Raw genomic sequence first — 20,098 nt, 5'->3', positions numbered from 1 at the left:
CTCCTGGTACCGCTCAGGGGCTCATCAGAGTCTCCGAGGGAACGTGCCCGGGGCAGAATCCACAGGACTCCACATGCCCACGGAGCCTGCGCGGCCCCTACAGCATGTCCATCCTGCCCGGCCTCCCCAGTCTGGCCACTACCTGCCTCCCTGACAGCAGCTGCAGGGACAGCCGCAGCCACCCGGCTAGTCACCAAGGCCTCCGGCAGGGCCCAGAACTCACCCCACGCTCGGGGATGTCGCCACATATGTGAATGACCACGGCTGAAGGCGGACCAGGTGCAGCCTGTGCGCCGTCAGCGAGGGGGGGACAGGCCCCGCTCAGGCCCCCCCACGCCCCCACTGGGAAGCCTGGTGAACACCAGCTGCCCTGGGGGACAGCCCAAGGGTCCCGGCTCCCAGACGTCTGACGGGAACTCACCCACGTAATAGGAAAGGGTGCGCTTGAGCCGGTCGAAGACAAACCAGCGCTTCTTCCACGATTTAATCTTGCCGCCCATCTTGACCAAGTAGCCGCGGCAGACCTGCCAAGGAGCAGGGGTGAGGAAGGACCCAGAGCGAAGCCCCTGGACCCTCTCTTCCTGGAACGGTACCATAAAAGCCATCACCTGTGCCTGGATTCTGGGGGGCTGCAGCCCCCACTGCTTCAGGCCAGCAAGCACGCCCCGGGACGGAGACCTCCAGTGTTAGTGCAGGAACTGGGGCCACTATTCCAAGGGCCCAGGAGGTGTCTAGGCTACAGGGTCCCCTCCCCAGTGCCGGGGGCCCCACAGGCCACACACCTTGCTGCTGAGCACCACGTGCAGACAGGTGTCGACGCCGTGGCCCGAGGACTCGATGTGGGTCTTCAGGTCAAAGTCCTCCTTCCGGATCGGCAGGTAGCGGGTCAGGGGCCGGGCCTGGAAGCAGAGGGCAGTGTCAGCAGTCTTCTCTCTCCCCCATGTCATTGTCCTGTCCAGGTCCCTTGGCTTCAGTCCCAAACCCTCACTGCTGCCATCATGCCTCCCACCCCCGGGGCTACCACTCGGGTTTCACGGTGCTCCTGACAAAAGCAGAGACCTAGCAGGCCGGCATCGAGGCAGCCCCGGCCTGGGCAAACTACTGAGTGGCTCCATGCCTCAGTTTCCCCACCTAGGAGCAAGACGCAGCCGTCCCTGCCTTCTCCCTGCCCCTCGTCTCCCTCCTGGGCTGAGCAGAATAAAGCAAGAGGCCTGAGGTGGGCACGCTCTGGGAAGGAAAGCCCAACAAGCCATCTGGCCTCAGACTCCTCATGGGACCTTGTTTGGATCATGTGGCCTCTCTGGGCCTCCCTTTTCCTTAAAAGTAACACAAGGGCTTTGAACTAGATGATCACTAAGGTCTGTTCCATCTCAAAAATTCTGATACCAGGGGCGCCTGAGTGGCTCAGTGGGTTAAGCCTCTGCCTTCGGCTCAGGTCATGATCTCAGGGTCCTGGGATCGAGCTCCGCATCGGGCTCTCTGCTCAGCAGGGAGCCTGCTTCCCTTCCTGTCTCTCTGCCTACTTGTGATCTCTCTCTCAAATAAATAAATTAAAAAAAAAATTCTGATACCAGCTAGACCCCTCAGTCCACTGGAATTTTTTTCCTACTCTTCCTCTATATTAGAAAGGCCAGAAAAGGAAACACCATAAATTATTTAGAGAAAAAACAAAATGCACAGCTTCCAGGAGATGCCCCCGAAGACAGGCTGGCTGCACCCACTCCCACAGCAGACACCGCTGTCCCTGGAGCAATGTCTGAGCCCCACGGCAGGGGCGAGGGGAGACATACGTGAAGCGGCCACTGAAGAGGCCGGAAAGGGGAACTGGATGCCTGACAGAGATCCCAAGCATGGAGGGAAAACTCAAGAGTTTCTGATTATTTCATCTGTAGTTTTTTTGAGAGAGAGGGAGGGAGTGTGAGGGGGCAGGGGCAGAGGGAGAGCCCCAAGCCAGCTCCACACCCAGCGCGGAGCCCGATGTGGGGCTCAATCTCATGACCCCGAGATCATGACCTGAGCTGAAACTGAGAGTCAGACGCTTAACTGACGGAGCCACCCAGGCACCCCCTGGTTATTTCTTAATTCCCAAACCCAATCCAGGTGGCCTACCCCCTTAGAATTCATGTTGTTGCGTCACAGGATGTCAGGGAGCTGTGTTCACTGGTCGCTGCTGGGGAAGATCCCACCGGACCCCCCACCCTGGAGCGGAGCTTGTAAGACCCAGCAGGAAGGACTAGCCTGTCTGAGTCCCACAGGCTCTCGCAGTCGGGGGCCAGGATCTGAGACCAGAGACAGCGTAGATCTCCCTATACAACCCAACTTCTTCTGCCTTCAACTGTTCTACTCAAACCTTCTGCGTAAAGAAAAAGCTCAGGATTCCCGTCCCAGAACGAGTACAGTTCTCTCCCGGAGAGGCAAACCGGAAGTCAGGGTGACCCCACCTGCTGGGAGCGGGGGCGCCTGGAGCTGCTGAGTCTGGGGCAGCGAGGGCCAGGACAGCCGCGAAATACAGACGCGCACACACACACGCGCGCGCACACACACGCAGGTCTCTGCTCCTGCCGGCTGAACGAGACTCAGAATTCTGCTCGTACGGAGCCAACAGCAATCTTTTCTGGAGGACAAGCTGCATGACCCTGCAGGACCAGCCCAGGGCATCCCCAGCCCTCCACAGCCCCGCCCTCAAGCCAACCACCCAGCACACCCCAGCGCCCACGCACCTGGGAAAACTGTTTCTCCCTCATCTTGACCTCCTTCTCCACCAGCTGCTGCCTCCTAGCGCTCTCGCTCTGCAGCCTCCGTTCCACCTGCTCACGCCGCCTCCGCTCCTCCTCGAGGGCCTGCCTCCGGAGCTCCATCTCCCGCTCCTGCCCCCAAAGCCAGGGGTCAGCGCCCACGGCTGCCCCCTTCCCCCGCCGCCCCTCCTCAGGCTGGGGAAGAGCCACAGGCAGCACACACCTCAGGGGGCAGCCCGGCACCAGAGAGCATCACCCCCAAAACCCACCCTCTGCAGGCACCTCGCCAGTCAGGTTAAATGCTTTGATGTGAAACCTCCTGGCTTTGGGGGCGCATGGGTGGCTCAGTGGGTTAAGCCTCTGCCTTCGGCTCAGGTCATGATCTCAGGGTCCTGGGATCAAGCCCCGCATCAGGCTCTCTGCTCGGCGGGGAGCCTGCTTCCCCCCTCTCTCTTCCTGTCTGCCTACTTGTGATCTTACTCTGTGTCAAGTGAGTAAATAAACAAAATCTTTACCAAAAAAAAAAAAAAGAGAGAGAGAGAGAGAGAGAAAGAAACCTTCTGGCTTCAGATTCAGATCTGCTGCCAGGATGAGCTCTGCAAGCCTGACAAAACCACTTAAACCCCCTTGTCCTCTGCTGTCTCATCTGTAAAATGGGGCCGAGCATACCTCCCTTCAGGGATTAGAGTGACACTTAAACGAGGTCATGTAGCTAAACGCCCATCACAGATGCCAGCAGCACAGAAGCGCCGGATAAACGGGGTTCGTCACGCTTTACCTGAGCTCCTAGCACACACGCGACCTGACTTGCCCTAATATTGAGTATATTCCATAGTCCCTCCCGAACCACTAAGGCCCTTTGAAAGCAAAATACAAACATTCCTAGTTGAACTTTGAAATTTCTGGGGAAAAAAGACACGAACTTACAGAAGCCATTCTTAAAAGGGTTTAAAAGTCATTAGAACAAATCCTCAAACACAGAGCCCGTCCGTGGCGTGCTGTGTCCTCATCAACACTGACGACCTTAGCACCATCCACTCCTGGCTGCCATTTCTCCCCAGCCCCAAACTGACCAGAGTCTCCTTTCTCTCCGTCTGCCAAGCTGCTTGCAAATGTGCCCTCCTTCGATGGGAGTACCACTGAGAGGCCTTCTTTTCTGGCTGGCCCAGTGGAGGCCTCCTGCCCCCAGCCCCACTCACCCCTCCAGAGACACAGAGCGCCCAGCAGGTGAAGACAGAACAGCCTCTGCAGAGACCCCCACAACCCCCTTCCGCAGGCCCAGGCCCCTCAGCCTGGCTGTGCCTGGGACACCGCTCTGGTCCCACCTATAGGCCTGCAGGCAGGAGCCACGGCCTCCCTCTGCCCCACCCCCACCCCTCACACTGCCCACAGACCCTCCACCAACACCCCTGCTCTGGCCTGGACACCTGCCTGCTCTTCTAGTCCGACCCCTCAGGCCCCCATTCCCACCTTTCCTGCCCCTGGGGGAGACCAGAATCAGTTCCCATGGTGGCCAAAACACCCCCGAGCCAAACACACAGGGGCCGGAAGCTGCTGTCCGGGACATGCCTGGCAGTGACCATGCTGCTACCCCTTGTCCTGAGAGCTGGGACACCTGCCATGTGGCCAGGCCTCCTCCACTTGAGGAACGTGAACTTTTAAACCCTTTCTCCCTCAAGGGAAGGTCTCGAGGCGCTGGGGGCAGAGAGGCTGGGGTCGCCGGAGCGGGTCCGCCTCACCCTGGACTCCATGAGCCGGCTCTTCTCGGCATGCGCCTCCTTTAGCATCTTCTCCATCTCCTCGATCTTGGCCACGTCCAGGCCGCTGGCGCTGGAGGGAGAGGGAGAGCGGGGGCATCAGGAAGCTGGAGGCGGCTGGCAGAGGCGGGGCCGGCCCCCGGGGGCAGGTACCTGGACATGGTGTCAGGCGAGCAGGCTGAGTTGCCACCCGTGGAGATGCTGGTCTCCATGCTGTCCGAGCTCTCCAGGCTCAGCGTGTCGTAGGCGTGCTCGCCGTCCTCCCCGCGCTCCCGGCCGGCTGGCAGGTGGTGCAGGATGGAGTGGTGCATGAGCGGGGGGAAGCCGGAGGGGCCTGGCGGGAAGGGGGCCGCCCCGTGCAGGGCGTCCCACTGGCACTGGGCCTCGGCCGCCGCCTTCTGCTTCAGCTCTGCCAGGCGCCGCCGCTGCTCCTCAATCACCTGCTGTCCTGCGGGGGGGGGGGGGCGGTGTCACAGCGGGCCCTCTGGGGGACACGGGCAGCATCACAGAGGGACGAGGTGAGCCCAGCCCTCGGCCCCCACCAGCTTCCCTAAAGCCCCGCCAGCACTGCGGTCGCCTGCACGACTGGACACGGCCACGTCGTGTGGCTTCAGCGCTCCTTCTGCATCCTGGGCCCAGCGGGGCACAGACCCTGCCCGGGCGGTGCCTCCAGCTCACCATCATCACCTGGAGAGCAGGGCAGGACACATGCACCACCCGCCTGCTGGGGAGGGGAAGGGGAGGGGGGCGAGGTCCGTGAGCAGGGTGTCCATGCAGCGCCCGCAGTGACGCACAAGCAAGAGCGACACCAGCAGCGAAGAGGAGACGACGCAGAGCACAGCTGAGGCATGGGCCAGTCCAGCTCAAGGGGTGCGGCCAGCTGGACACCCCATCCCAGCTCAGCCGGGGAGGCCACAGGGGGCCAGGGCGGGGCAGCAAGGACCTGCGCAGGACACGTCATGCAGATGCCCAGGTGGGGCCGCCTGACCAAAGCAATGCCCCCAGTGACCACCGCTCTACCTGCTGGGCTGTCGGCTGGGGGGGGCTCGGCAGGAAGCGACTCGCCTGGTGTGGGGGCCCCGGGCAAAGGGTAGGGTAGAGAGACACAGAGGGGATGAGACGAGGGAGAGGCACAGACATGGGCTTTCAGAACAACCAAGATGCACACAGGCAACCAGGCCTCCTGGGTCCCCAGAGCTGGTATCTCAAAGAACCGGCTCTGGAGGCCATCAGGTACCCCACCCCCATCTCCAGACAGGGTGACGTCCATCCCAGCTCAGGCCGACAAGCATCTCCCTTCTTTGCTGAGCTCTCTGGGAAAGTCTGTACGGCCCCCAGCCCTCAGTCTCTTGATAAATGTCCAGGAAGCTCTTCAGATACTCAATCTAAACGTTTCCTGCGCTTGCCTACAACTCCATTAAAGCAAAGAAACGCCGTGGCAAGTGTGGTGTAGGGGGCTCGGGGCAGATATCCAGGGCCCCTGGGAAAGCAGCCACTCACCCTTCTGCTGCAGGGCAAGCTGGCGCTTGGTCTCGATGTCCTGCAGCGTGGCCGCCAGGTTTCGAGGAAGGCTGCCTGTCCCATTCTGGGCGAGTAGAGCACTCTGGGGGTGGGGGAATGGAGCACTGGGACCCGGCTCTCGGAAGACCCCGCCTCCCAAAGCTTTCCTGGGTGGCCTTGACCTCTCCCCCGTAGCATACCCTCCCCGTCCCTACCCCCGCCATGCCACACAAGGAGCCCACCCAATGTCCTCAGACCTTTGGAGAGGGGCTCCGGCCCAGGGTAGCCACGCTGAGCTGGGAGGAAGAAGAAGAAGAGCCAGAGGAAGAGGGGAGGGGGCCACTGCGGGTCCGGGGCAAGGGGCTGGTGGCCTCACCATCCATCTTGGAGCGGTAAACCTGGAGGGAAGAGATCCTGCCTGGTCAGCTCTGGCTTGCCCACCGGCTGCCAACCCCATGTCACCTAGGCCAGCTGTGATCCAGGTCCTGCCCTGGCACCAGGACTCCCAGGCTGTTTCACTAGACAACGGCATCGAGCTTCTTGGGCCAGCCCAATGGACAGGTGCAACAGGTGGGACAGGTGTTATAGGCAGCCGCCAAGCCTTTTCCAGGCAGCTCCTCTCTGGGCCAATCCCAGGCCCCACCCCAGGTCTGAGAGAAGATCCTTGGGAGGAGGCATTCACATCTGTTGGGCAGGGCTGTGCTGGAGACCAACAGGAGGTCAGGCTTCCTTCAGGTCCTGCCTGGCTGCTAGTAGGCTCTGCGACCTTGGGCTGTGTACCTCCCAGCTCTGGGCCCTGGCTTCCTTATCTGCAAAAGGAGGGAGTGGCACTAGCCGAAGGAACTGCCCAGCTCCCTCCCGGCCTTCACGCCAGCTGAATACGGGGTCTGGAGGCATGAACCCCGACTCCCAGCACCAGCTCTGCCACTTCCTAGTCGTGGGGCCTTGGGGGGGATGACTGACTTCTCCGAGCCCCAGTGTTGGCTCTGTAAAAGCAGAGAGTGAACTGATGGTCACATGAATCAAAACACATACAAATCTCGGGGTTCCTGGGGGGCTCAGTCGGTTGAGCGTCTGCCTTCGTCTCAGGTCATGATCCTGGGGTCCTGGGATCGAGTCCGCATTGGGCTCCCTGCTCAGTGGGGCGCCTGCTTCTCCCTCTGCCTGCCTCTCCCCTCTGCTCATGTTCTCTCTCTCAAATAAATAAAATCTTTAAAAAAACAAACTTCTGGGACGCCTGGGTGGCTCAGTTGGTTAAGCAGCTGCCTTCGGCTCAGGTCATGATCCCAGCGTCCTGGGATCGAGTCCCACATCGGGCTCCTTGCTCGGCGGGGAGCCTGCTTCTCCCTCTGCCTCTGCCTGCCATTCTGTCTGCCTGTGCTCGCTCGCTCTCTCTCTGACAAATAAATAAAATCTTAAAAAAAAAAAAAAAAAAAAAAAAAAAAAAACTTCTAACCAGCTGGACATGAAGTACAGCTGCCCCACACGCTAGAAGAATCCAACTCCTCCTAAAGGGAACATGAAACTCGAGATGAGGCCACAAAGACAGAGTGCAGTGCCTGCACCCCAGGAGGGAATCTTGAGCACTAGGGTCCTGGGCACAACCACAGGTCAGCACCCTGACCCCTTCCCCACCCACCGTCAGCAGCTGGCCACAGGCAGGCCCATGCCCTGCACAGAGATGCTGAGGAGGCCCGGGCACGTCTTCAGGGCTGTCACTTCATTCTCTGCCCCACCAGTACTGCCCCTGCCTGTCACTCATGGGGAGACCCGGAGAGCAAAATGCCGACCACACTAGTTCCAGCTGCAAGAGGCCCAAGAGGGCGTCAGAACCCCTAGACCGAGTGAGAGACTCCTGGCCTGAGGGCAGCCGGGGACAGCAGAGCCACAGTCTGCCCTAGCACGAGGCACCAGAGCCACCCCAACCTGACCGCTGCTCCTGAAGGTCCTTCTGCTGGACTGGCAATCCTGCATCTCGTCCGTGGACTCACAGGCTGGCCCTCCAGCTGCCCAAAGGGCTGGGACGGCTGCCCATGAGGCGATGTCAGGACCCAGAGGCCCCTTGCTGCCCTGACTTGACTGACCACCACCTCCCCACCCCATCTGAGGTGGCGCTGTGTGGCCGCTGGACCAGCAGGAGGTACCCAGAGCAGAGGGAAGCAGGGCTCAGAGAGAGGGGGTTACCTGCAGCTGCCGGGAAGCTTTGGCGGGCAGAGGCGGGGGAGAGGAGCGCGGGGAGGCTGCAGCGGGGCCAGTCCCCAGCCCGGCCATCAGCTCCTGGTACCACTGCTCTAAGTCTACAGCAGGGGGCAGCAGCTCCTCCATCTGGAGTGGGGCGCAGGGGTGGGGGGAGGGGCGTGGAGAACAGTCGAGGAGGGGAAGGGAGGGGAAGGTTGGAGGAGGAGTAAAGGCGGGCCACAATGGGAGGGGGGACAGGAAGGTGAGGGAGAAGGGAAGGGAGGAAGGACAGCGTAAAGAGAAGGAGAAAAACAGTGAGCCAACAGTTGCTGTGAACACGCCAAGGGCAAAGAGAAACAGTCAGGACACAACTCCCAGACCAGAGACTCGTGCTATGCCAACCACGATGCCAGCCAGCAGCGCCCACCGGCACGGAGCACTCCCGGGGGCTGGCCTGGAGCTCAAAGCTGGGAAGCAGGGGTGGGACACAGACACACTCACACTCACACACAGCCACTCCGGCAGCGCGCTGGGCACGGCAGGAACACACAGACCACCAACCTTGGGTGAAGGCGTGAGAGAAGCGGAGGAGGAAGAGGGCAGCACGGGAGGAAGGCAGGTGGTGGGAACCAGGTCCCGGGAGGCAGAGACCCAGAAAGGCAGGCCTGGCGCAGGGGCTGTGGGCACGGGCGAGGAGCCCCACATCGCCTTTAGCTGCTCAAGCGTCACGTACTTGGGGGCAGGCCAGGATGCGGGAGGGAATAGGAGAGGTTAATGGAACTGCGGCCCCAGCCCTGCCCATGGGCAAGGGAAGGTAATCACAGGAAGCACACAGCGGCAGAGGCGCTCCTAGCCCCGCAAGGCAAGTCCTCTCAGTTGGCCTGCCCCGCTTTGAGCCACCAGGAGTTGATGATCCCGAGGCCCCCAGGAAGGGAGGAAACCACTCCCAACCCCCTTATGCCAGCGGCCCTTCTCCCTCACTGCTGAAGAGACCCTGTCGTCCCCCAAGCCCCACCCAGGCCAGAGGCACCATCTGGGCACCCACGAGGAGGCACCAGTGGGCTCCCTCCGTGGCTGGTACCTCACTGTCAGGCAGGGGCTGGGCGAGCGCGCCGGGGGAGGCGGCAGAAGCATGGGGGTCCAAGCGGAAGCACAGCTGGAGAACCTCTGCCAGGCTCACATACTCCTAGGGGGCCCGGTGGGCGGGGGAGGGATGGGCAGAGAAGAGGTTAACAGGGTACAACCAGGTACCCAACACCCAAACTCCATGCCTTAGGGCCATCATTCTAGTCAATGCAAGATCCAGAGCAGGGGCGGGGAGCTCAGTGGCCCACTGTGCCTGGAGACAGCTGTGGCCGGGCGGGGGACCAGAAAAGGGCAGGGGACCAGAAAAGGGCAGGGAGAATGGTCTGAAAGCTCTTCTTGACCTCTACCTTTTGAAGCTGCCTTGGCATCCAGGCCCTGCCCCAGGCAGACCCTGAAGGCCCACCCCTGGGTTTGGTCTGGGCTGGGGACAGGAGAAGCCGAGAGGCCTTCCAAGAGTCCACTGAGGATCAGGACCCAGCCCCCAGACAAGCCTTCTGTCTCTGACACCCTGGGCATCCCCCGTGGGGCACGCACACACACACAGCATGGACACGGCCACCACTCCCAAGCATCTCCTCGCACCCCATCTGCTGGGGCAGGAGCTGGAAGGGGAGGGATGGAGACACCACTAGGGGGTGAGCTAGATGGGCTCTGAGAGAGAGACCTTAGCAGGGAACAGCTCAAAGCCCAAGAAGAAACATGGGCTCAGTGCCCATGGGTTAGTACTTGGAGAGATACTAGCACGTGAGCTTGTGGGGCAGGAGGTCAGGGCCTGGCATAGCCCCCGAGGAGGTCCTCAGCGCCCGGGGCTCCTCTAGGTGCTGCAGGCATGGCAGGCATCCAGAATGCATGCGGAGTGCACGGGAGCCTGAGCCTGCCCTACCCAGAAGGATCCCCAGCCTGGCCTCGCTCCTGAGGGCAATTGTCCTCCAAGGGTCAGGGAAAAGGAAAATGAGCTGGGGGGTCCAGTGGGTTGTGAGAACTGATGAATGGCATGCAGAAGGCATGCAAATTAATACACAAATCGGTGCTCTGGTTTTGCATGGGCTTCCCAGGCCCCCTCCAGAAGAGTGGGATGGCACACTCGCTCAGACTCTCACAAGCTCTGGCCAGAGGGTAACGGCCACAGGCCCTGCAGCCGGGCCCGCGGGAGAAGTTGTAGGCAGGAGCTCGGCAAGCAGGCAGGCAGGCAGTGGGCATGGCAGAGCAGGCAGTCAGCTGTGATTACCTCTTGTGCTCTGGGGCAGAGCTGAATGGAAGCAGGTGGGGTTAGGGGGACAGAGGAGGCCGCAGGCTCTGACGACCCTGGGAAAGGGACCAGAGTCGCAGACCCAGGCCCCATCTCTGAGGCCGCGGAGATGAGCAGTTCAGCCTACAGAGAGGGTACGTGGTGAGGGGCCTCTCCCCTCACACAGCCCAGCCACCCCGCCCCGGGCCTCAGTGGCTCATGCAGGGAGGCGGGGAAAAGAGCTTGGGAACTGGGGCACGTCCTCATTGGGCCTTACACCCCAAGCGTGCAAGGCCTCAGAAAAGAACGGCTTCAGGGATGTCAGTGCCCACTTCTCGGCCAAGAGCCCAGCTCTAGACTGAAGCCCAAGGAGCGCCCAGCTCAGGCCCCCTAGAGTCCTGTGCTCCCCATCAAGGGGATTCTGCCCAGCCCCCGCCCTTACCAAACCTGCCGGCTGCCCAGCCTCCCCAGTCAGGCTGCCTGACTCCTCCAGGTGTATTTAATCCCCCAAATGGTAGTATCAGGAAGATATCTGAAAAGCAGCAGCTGGTAGCCACAGAGGGTCAAATCCCAGACGTCAGGGCCACCCCCACTCAACCTCTCCAGTCTGCGAAAATGTCCCCACACTCAACCCAGGGGCGAAGGTGCCCCCTGTGGCTCCAGAGCCTCCCGAGAGACCCACTGGGCCTGAAGCTAGGGCTGAGCCCAGCTCGTTACCTCTTTGAGAGTGGACGTGGTCTTCGGGAAGGGCCTGCCTCCTGTGAGCGAGTGGTATCTCCCCTCCAACACAGTCAGTCTTTCCTTCTCCTGCAAACCCCAATGGGCAGAGTCAGCACAGGGTGGGAGGGTACTGCGGGCGGGGAGGGGGAAGGCCAAGGAAGGGGGTCCCGCGTGGCCGGCAAAGTGTCCCCCCGTGGCCCCTCCACACCCGTCCCCCACCATCCACCCCAGCCCTGACCCCCCACCCCGCCACCCTGACCGGGGTACCTTCTGCAGCAGCTGCAGAGAGGCGTTCTTGTCCCGCGCCAGGCGCTCGGACTCCTGCACGGCCTGGGCCCGGATCTGGCCCGCCTGGTTGTCCAGGACTGCCAGACGCTCCTAGAGGACAGGGGAGTGGTCGGTCGGGCCTGGGTGACCACAGGGTTGAGCCCACGGGGAGACCCACGTCTTGGGTGGAGGGCACCAACCAGCTCTTGCCCTCGGCTTCAACTCACCCCGGGGAAAACTGGCAACTACAGTCAACTCCTCCCCTCAGTCCTGCCTCAACCAGCGCCACCTGTGCCACTAGGCTCGCCCGCTAGAAGCCGAGTCCCCAGACGCCCCCGCCCCGCCGTCAACAAGTCCAAAACCCAGGGCATACTGAAGAGTTCTCCACAGCCCTCACGCCCACGGCCATCCCCCAAGTCAGCTGCCTCCCCGGCTGGGACCTCTTCACCAGCCTCCTGCTCCCACTCTCGTGACTGTCTGGTGCACCCCCCCACCCCCCACTGCCACAAACACCTTCTTAAAATGGCTTTGGAGCTTTGTTTTTGTTTACTTCTCTAAATTTTCGAACGCTTCTAAAAACATATACGTATTACTTGAAATTTTTTTTTTTTAATCCACACATAAGGTTAGGTCACTCCTCTCCCCAAAATCTTTTGAGTGACCCCTCATTACTCACAGGCCAGAGCAGGGACTCCGAAGCCAGCATTTGAGGGCTCCCGGAACGGGGCCTACACTCTTCAGCCCCCGAGTCCCCCCAGCCTGGCCGTGGGGTACAGTAAGCTGTGCAGCCGCATGCTCTCAGGCCTTCCTAACACCTCCCCCCTCAATGCAGCAGAGCAGCCCCGACTTTCCACCCTCAGAGCTCGCTTAGCTTCCAAGGCCAGCTGAACGCTACCTTCTCTCCCAACACCTTCCTCATCACCACTCAATTTCTTGGCTCCTCCTTCTGTGCTCAGATGACTCTGTAGCGCCCTCTGCCTCATACTACTGGTACTTGTCAACACGTGTCTCCATCACCACCCGGCCCCCTTCTGTCTGATCCAAGGGCAGGGTCACTGTCCCCATATCCCCAGCAGGGCTTAGCCCAGTGCCTGGCTCAACAACCAGGTGCTAAAAGGAAACGAAAAAAGAGAATCACGTGAGAGAGAAGGATGGGGTTGGAAAAAACGGGCTGGGTTAATCCCAGGAGGGCTTCCTGAAAGAAGTGGCCTTAAACCAACACCATTAAGAGTTAAAACCTGGGGGCGCCTGGGTGGCTCAGTGAGTTAAGGCCTCTGCCTTGGGCTCGGGTCACGATCCCAGAGTCCTAGGATCGAGCCCTGCGTTGGGCTCTCTGCTCAGTGGGGAGCCTGTTTCCTTCTCTCTCTTTCTGCCTGCCTCTCTGCCTACTTGTGATCTCTCTGTAAAATAAATAAAATCTTAAAAAAAAATTTTTTTTAATTAAAAAAAAAAAGTTAAAACCTGAACGAGGAGGGAGGGTAGAAGGGAGCTGCCCCAGAACTGGGGTCAGCCCAGGGGGTAATCCCCACAGCAAGATCTGTTGTTTACTGAGAAACTGTTAGTACCCACATGATCTCAGGGTCCTGGCATCGAGCCCCGCATCGGGCTCTCTGTTCAGTGGGGAGCCTGCATTCCCCTCTCCCTCTACCCCTCCCCCCACTTGTGCACACACGTGCCCACACTCTCTCAAATGAATAAATAAAATCTCTAAAAAAAAAAAAAAAAAAAAAGAACACTGATATATTTAGGAGCTAATGAGTGCTAGAGCTGGGATGACACCGAATCTGTTGGGACTCCAAAACCAGTCCTCTGAACCACTCTGCCTCACAGCAGAGATGACAGGGGAGCACCTGACGCCAGGACAGACGGAGTCTGGCATGGGTGGGACACTGGGAGCTGAGGGAGGAGGGGAGGCTGAGTAGGTCAAGAGAAGGCAAAGGGAAGAATGTGACCCCCAGAGTCTCAGTGGCTGAGCTTGGTTCCCAGAAGCCAACATGGGCATGAGGAGGAGAGAACAGGAGTCCAGTCCCACTGACCCCTCCCAAAGTCCCTGGAGCTTTCACCCACCAGGACCTCAAAGGGATGGGATGAGCTGGTCTAGGGCTCCCTGCTGCATCCTCTCCGAAGGGAAGAGGAAGAGGCTGGGGGAGGGCAAGCCCCTGGCCCCAGGGCAGTACAGCGTAAGGAAGAGAGATTTCCAGGCCAGGCAGGTCTGGGATGCTGACTGTGAAGCTTATAAGCTGAGGTGTGGGGCAGACATGGGGCTTCTTGGAGCCCTTGTTTCCTTGTCTATGAAACAAGGATAAGAGCACTGGCCTGTGAGACCACGAGGTTGGCATAAGCTAACCCAAGAAAGCCTCCTGGCACACACCCTTGTGCTCGGGAAATGCTCACTTCCTTCCTTCCTTCCATCTGTCTCCCATCCAGAAGCAGATGCATTTGGAAGGCAGAGAAACTCAGGGACAGGGGCAAGGGATCCGGGCGCAGGGGGAGGTCCAGGAGCTCCCCACATACCACCAGGCTCAAGCTAGCCCTCAAGACGCCAGCCACCACTTTTCGACACCCCTCCCCGATCTCCCTGCCCTCACCTCCCACCCACTCACTTCAGCTGTCTCAGCTTCAGGCATGTGAGCTGCTAACCATCCTCCCTATTCTCCTCCCTGATTTAACAGCTTCCTCCTCCCGAATGTATTATACACACACACACACACACACACACACACACACACACACCCCTGCCCCATCGCCCTGCTCTGGTCTGGCTGAGAGCAGAAGCAGAGGATCACCGCCTCTGGAGCTCCAGAACCCGTGAGGACACCATCCACAATCCCCTTGCTTTCTGGCTCATCAGAGCTAAGGCTGAGCCACAGCTGGAACCTAGGGGATACGCTTCCTAGAACCCCTGGCTGGGTCAGCATCCAGATCCCAGGTCCTTGTATGTTTCCCAGCATGCCCACCAGACAGAGAGACCTGCAAGGGCAGCAGCAAGCCTCCCCCTAGCCTCCTCCTCCCCCGTCTGAACCTCTCATTTCTCTGCCCAGCCAGGGCCAGCTCCGAGCGGGAGCCCCGTCCACTCTCCACTGGGAGCCCACAGTCGCTGACCAGCTGCTGTTGCCCACCCTGCCCGCTACCCTCAGAGCCCGTGCTGTCCCCACACGCTGTCCTGCTGCATTCTCTCCACAGCCTGTTGTTTTGCAGAGAGGGAAACTGAGGCTCAGAAAGGTAAAGTTAGCTTTTACGGGGGATCATCAGCTGGGATCCAGTTCTTTGGCCTCCAACCACCTGGCCCTAAGGTGTCCCTCCCCCCCAGGGGATGGAGCGGGACACACCTTCCTCTTGGTGATGCTGCAGAGAAGCTCGGCCTGGCTCCTGAGCAGCCCCTGGCCCGCCAGCTCCCGCTCCTCCTCCACTCGGCTCTCCCGCTCCAGCTGCTGGAACTCCAAGTCCTCAAACAGTTTTGTCTCCGTCTCCAGGGCCTCGGCCTCCTTGAACGACAGTGACAGAGGGGTTCAGGTGGTGCTCAGGATACGGCTCCAGGCCTGGAAGGCCAGGCCACAGAGGTGGGAGCTCTGAGGGCTGGCCCCAGGGAAATCAGGGAAGGGACCTGCCCCCCCACCCACCCAACCCCCTTTCCTCTGCTTGGCTCTGCCCCTTGCTGGGGTCTCAGCGTCTGGAATAGCAGAAAGGAGAGAAGCACTCCCCCCATCCTGCCCTGTCCCCTCCAAGCCACAGCACCAACCCTGGTGTCCGGCAGGTACTGCAGGGCCCAGGTGGTCCCGTCCCACCGCTCTCCTCTCTTCTGGGTGGGTGGCCCTCGGGGGCCAGGGAAGGGGGGCTGGTGAAACTGACCCTTCTCAGCTGCTCCTGTAACTGTTCCCGCACTGACTCGGGGCAGTTATCGACCTGCGTCTGGAGCTCGGCGTAGAGCGCCTGGCGGGCCTCCAGGTGCCTCCGTCCCGCGGCCAGCTCCGCCCTCTCCTGGTCGGCGGGAGGTGGGGGGAGGGCGGGCACAGGGGAGAAACAGAACACACACTCCTCAACTCCGGCCCGCGGGCTGTGCGGCCGTGGGGGGTGGGGGGTGCGGCTGGGGCAGGAGAGAGAGAGCCAGCAGGGAGAGGGCGGGGGAGGGGGAAGAAGCCAAGGAGGAGCAGAGGAGGATAAGCCAGAGGAGAGAGGAAGAGAGGGGGGAAGGCGCGTGGAAGAGGTGATGAGCGGGAAAGGCCAGGAGCTGCCGTGGGAGACAGGACACTCGCAGGTGCACGGGCCGCGTGAGACAGCCAGAGGAGCGGGTCTCGGGCAGAAATTTTGGTCTCTTGGAGTCCCCTGGACTAAAAACTGTTTGGGGGGGTCCGAGGAAAAGCCCTCTGTTTTCTCTCCAAACCCGTCACAAACACCCAGCCTCTGGCTGCTGTTTCTCCCCCTGCCGCCGCTTGGAGACCAAAATTTCAACCTGGGGCAAAGGGTAGAGCCAGTGAGGGTTAAGTCGTGACTCACAGCGGGAGATGTTAAAGCTTGGGGCAGTGCAGGGCATCAGGGACCCCAGCCCTGGGCCTCCCTGGGCCTCCCTCCCTCCTGCCCAAGGTGGAGGTGGGGGGCTGGGGCACTGCAGGCTGAACTCCAGCGGGATGAGGGTTGCAATTAGTTCGGCCGTTGCCGTGGCAACAGGAGCCCCAGGAGTGGGTACAGAGAGGAGGTACATAGCTCTGTCTGGGGCGAGATGACACCTCTGAGGGCGGGAAGGGGGACGAGGGGTGGATCTGGTGAGTCACCCCTCCGAAGGACAGGCAGAGGAGAAACTATGATTACTGATTCCAAAACCAGAGTGGGGCCATGGGCTGGGGAGGAAAGCCGAGTGAACCTTCCCCACAGCCACTACCTCCTCCCCCTGCCCCCCACCACCACCTCAAATAACTGGGCCCAGGAAGAAGGCAAAGTCCTAGACTCCAGGCAATGCCAGATCAGTGAGACATAAAGTTATGCAGCTTCCCTCGGAAATGCTGAGCTTACTTGAAGTAAGTCCCTCTGTGGGATCCTGCCCCGCCCTCCCAACCCACCCACCCACCCCCCCAACTAGGGAGAGGAGGACCCAATCAGCCCAGTTCCTGGGGTCCAAGCAATTCCCCCTCCTTGGACTCAGCCTTTACAACACCCTATGTTCCAGATGGCTCAGGGGTGGGAGAAGGGGAGAGGCCTACCCGTTCCTTCCCTCTGGCTGGGGTATTTCAATTTGGGAAACCCCAGTGGGGGAAGCTAGGAAGGGCAGCCACGGTGTGGCACAGGGAACCTGTCCAAGCCCTCCACAGGCCACGTTACCCCAGCTGCACCTCCAGACCCTCGGCTGCTCCGGAAGAGAGGGAAGGGAGGCGGATGGCTGGCAGACAGCCAGCTTCTCCCTGCTGTGTAGGAAACCACCCACAGTCTATGGAGGCAGTGCCCAGGGGCTCTTCCAAAGGGGGGCGCTCTTCAGGCTGAGGAGCTCTCAGCCAGGCATTTCCCCCAAGCTTTACCCCTCCTGCCAATGCACCACCAAGTAAAGTTGAGCTGTGCCCCTGTCCATTCCTTTCTGATCAAAACCCTGGAGTCCCACACCAAGAAAGGAAGGAGGCAGAATTAGATGGGGAGAGGTCAAGGGCACAGCGGTGCCCCTGGAGTTAGTACAAAAGCAGGCGTGGCTCAGCCCTGCCTGGGTGGCACTGGCAGTTAGGGGCATGCGGAGAACCCAGGACAGTGATTAGAGGGGGCGTTAGTGCAGGCCTGCTTGGTAAGCATGGAGTTAATTTTGGCACAGAATTTGGGAGTGTGGTTTTGGGGGCCAGAACCAAAGCTCCAAAAAAAAAAAAAAAAAAAAAAAAAGAAAGAAAAAGGAAAATGGGGGAGGGGGCGGTGTCAAAGAATTTTTAAGACTCTCAAAACTGGGATAGGAGGAAGATGCTCTCAAAAAATTCAAAAGGAAAATTAAATCTTGGAAAAAATACTGTCCAGTCCAGAAAGAGGTGACCCCTCTCCACACTCTAGCTTCTGGTACGTGGTTGGGCATCTGGGGCCTGGCGGCAGGGCCGCTATGGGACGGAGCACCCCCTGCAGGCTGGCACGGACTCTGACGGGGCAGGGGCGGGAGCTGGGACCACCTGGGACAGGAGGCTGCAGATCCTGAAGGCTCCGGGGAAGCAGAGACTGAGGGCCATCTCCCAGAGATCACATCCTGAGCACCCAAGGCATGCCCGGAGGGAAATGTTCTCTTGATGGAGGGACCCCATCCCGAACCACTTCCCAGCACCAGTCCCTCAGGCTGTGCTCACTGCCCCAGAAGCGGCTTTGGCACTGCCTAGAAGGGCCACGAAGGACCACAAATGGCAGGTGCCCAGACGTAGCACAGAGACCCAGACAGAGGAGATCCCAGACCCCAGCCCAGCCCCTGACAGTGCCCTTCAAGCTGGTACCTTCCACAGAAGACAAGGCCCCCTGCCCTGGGCAACACAGGGACCACCAGGTCTCCAGGATGGCTGATGAGGGGGGGTAGGAGGCCTAGAGGAGGCACTGCCCCGCTCCCAGGCCGCCGGGAGCCAGCCCTGGGCCAGGCCAGCTGTGCGTTACCTTGTCCCTCTCCTTCTGGATGCCGGTCTCCAACGTCACCAACTTCTCCTGCAGCTGGTCCATTGCCTTCTGCTCCTTCTGCAGCAGCGCCCGCTCCGCCTCCCTCTCCCCCTGCAGCAATGCTCGCTCCATTTCGGCCTGGGGGTGACACGGAGGTCCCCGGCAAGGCCCGTCAGGGCGGGTGGACTCGGACCGCTCCGGAGGCCTTCATGCTGCGTGGGGAGGAGCGCGGCCCGGGCCCTCCTGGCTCACCTCTCGGGCCGACTCCTGCAGCTGCTGCTCCAGCTCCTTCACGCGGACCTTGAGCTGCTCCACGCGCCCCAGCACCTGGGCCCGCTCCTCTTCCAGGGCCAGCACCTCCCCCTGGAGCTTCGTGCCAGGGGCATCTTCATGCTGGGGGGAGGGAAGCCATCAGCTGCGGAAGCCTGGAGCCTTCCCCCATCAGACTCCAGGAATGGAGCCCCATTCCTCAGGGCTCTTGGAAGGGGTAGCTAGACCAAGAAAGGAGGCCAACTCCCCTCCCTGCAAGGAAGCCGTACCCGCTCAGGTAAAGGCAGCGGCGGTTCACCACTGAGGGCCAGGCCTGGAGGACACCCCAAGGAAAGGTGGGTCAGAAAGCATCTCTGTAGCCTGGGAAATGCACCAGGACGGCCTCACTTCTATACCTCTCCTACCCAGTCTCTTCCCAAACCTGCCCCTTTGGTTACCTCCCCCACACTGAGCCTTGGCCTCCACCACTGTGGCCTCCTCTGCCCCCCACGGCCCCCCAGTGGGTCAGACCCAGCCCCTCTCACCAGGTGCCCTTCCGCCCCACCTCCTGCTGGGTGCTCTCCGTGCTGCTACACTCCTCCTTGAGGTTCTCCTCGTCTGACCGCTCCACACACTCCCACAGGCGCTGGGTGGCCACTCCAGGCTCCTCGGCATTCCTCCCAGTGGCCCCTGAAAGGCCCCGGGAGGGCCTCCGGCCTGCCAGCGCCAATGCTGCAGTGGCTTCCCCAATGCTGGGCAGCTCCCCAGCCTCAGGCCCCGCATCGGCCCGGCTGTACTCGGCACACAGGTTCAGGATGGTCTCCAGGCGCTGGCGTTCCTGGGAAGGGTGCACAGAGCAGGGCATGAGAGGGAGGGAAGGAGGGAGGCTGGGTCCTCGCGGAGCTGCAGCCAGGCTCAGCGAGCCATCAGGAGAGAGAACTAGGACTCTAGGTTCTAGGGGCTCAGAAGGAAGTCAAGAGAGCACCAAACCCAAGGCTGGAGGAAGCAAAGGTAAGGAGGGTGTCCCAGGAGCAGGCAGGAGGAACCAGGCCACTGTGCCACCTGCCCACGTGGCTGGCCCCTCCCATCTTCCTGTTTCCTTTCCCTTTTCTTTCTGTCCCCGAGGGGGCTTCCTTGTGGACACCCAGCAACCCAAGCCAGGGAGCAGGCTAAGGACCACAAGGCAATGCTGACAAACAAGCAGGTGCTCGGGCTGACTCGGATCTACAGCCGTCTACACACACAAAGGTACACAGACCCCCCCCCACACACCAGTCCTGACCCACAAGGACACAACACGTGCGTGCTCTGTATATACACTCAGGCAGGCCCACACAGACACCAGCCCTGGCATGCACGGACACACGCCGGCACACACTCACGCAGATAAACACAGTCTAGCGTGCAGACAGGTGGGCACAGACCTAGACGGGGTGGGAAAACAGGCCCACAGGCAGCTGGGGAGCTCAGGTTCCCTCAACGCTGCGCTCAGCCTTTGTACAGCAGGCCAGACAGACCTGGGACATGGTCCTCCTCCTGCCCACCCCAGCTATAAGGCACTCAGGCAGCCCCCCACGTCTTACCAGCCAGGTGAGTTGCTGCCTGCCCTTGAACTCCCAGGCCCAGCCATGAGTGCTCCGAGTGCACCATCCACCCTCACCCCACAAACAGCCCCAGCCGGATACCTCTCAGGGGCCCAAGGGGTCAAGGAGGGACCGTGCAATCATGCTCACGATCTGTGGCTCCCTCTCTCATCCACAGCACTGGAGTTGTGAACTCCACCC

The 20,098-nt window shown here is 60.8% G+C and overlaps 1 protein-coding gene across 16 annotated transcripts in view; it reads right to left on the bottom strand.

The window, feature by feature from the left end:
* Positions 1-20,098, bottom strand: part of PHLDB1 (pleckstrin homology like domain family B member 1) — a 45,004-nt gene that overhangs the window by 4,623 nt on the left and 20,283 nt on the right. For 6 of the 16 annotated variants that reach the window (XM_032868642.1, XM_032868640.1, XM_032868641.1 and 3 more), the window contains 18 exons: positions 18,880-19,152; positions 18,318-18,458; positions 18,066-18,203; positions 15,321-15,449; positions 14,801-14,956; positions 11,472-11,582; positions 11,202-11,291; positions 10,485-10,628; positions 8,732-8,902; positions 8,177-8,317; positions 6,250-6,390; positions 5,993-6,095; positions 5,513-5,557; positions 4,646-4,940; positions 4,475-4,565; positions 2,721-2,867; positions 783-899; positions 422-524 (listed from right to left, as the gene is read on the bottom strand). In XM_032868642.1, the coding sequence (XP_032724533.1) occupies positions 422-524; positions 783-899; positions 2,721-2,867; positions 4,475-4,565; positions 4,646-4,940; positions 5,513-5,557; positions 5,993-6,095; positions 6,250-6,390; positions 8,177-8,317; positions 8,732-8,902; positions 10,485-10,628; positions 11,202-11,291; positions 11,472-11,582; positions 14,801-14,956; positions 15,321-15,449; positions 18,066-18,203; positions 18,318-18,458; positions 18,880-19,152 (2,536 nt within the window). The remainder of the gene's footprint in view (positions 1-421; positions 525-782; positions 900-2,720; positions 2,868-4,474; positions 4,566-4,645; positions 4,941-5,512; positions 5,558-5,992; positions 6,096-6,249; positions 6,391-8,176; positions 8,318-8,731; positions 8,903-10,484; positions 10,629-11,201; positions 11,292-11,471; positions 11,583-14,800; positions 14,957-15,320; positions 15,450-18,065; positions 18,204-18,317; positions 18,459-18,879; positions 19,153-20,098) is intronic. The other 10 variants (XM_032868649.1, XM_032868650.1, XM_032868654.1 and 7 more) reach the window with 8 other exon arrangements.

This window comes from Lontra canadensis, unplaced genomic scaffold, assembly GCF_010015895.1.
Source record: "Lontra canadensis isolate GAN:19392208 unplaced genomic scaffold, GSC_riverotter_1.0 scaffold36, whole genome shotgun sequence".
Taxonomy (NCBI): domain Eukaryota; kingdom Metazoa; phylum Chordata; class Mammalia; order Carnivora; family Mustelidae; genus Lontra; species Lontra canadensis.
Note: the sequence above shows the minus strand (reverse complement) of the source record. Positions and strands in the feature narration are given on the sequence as shown.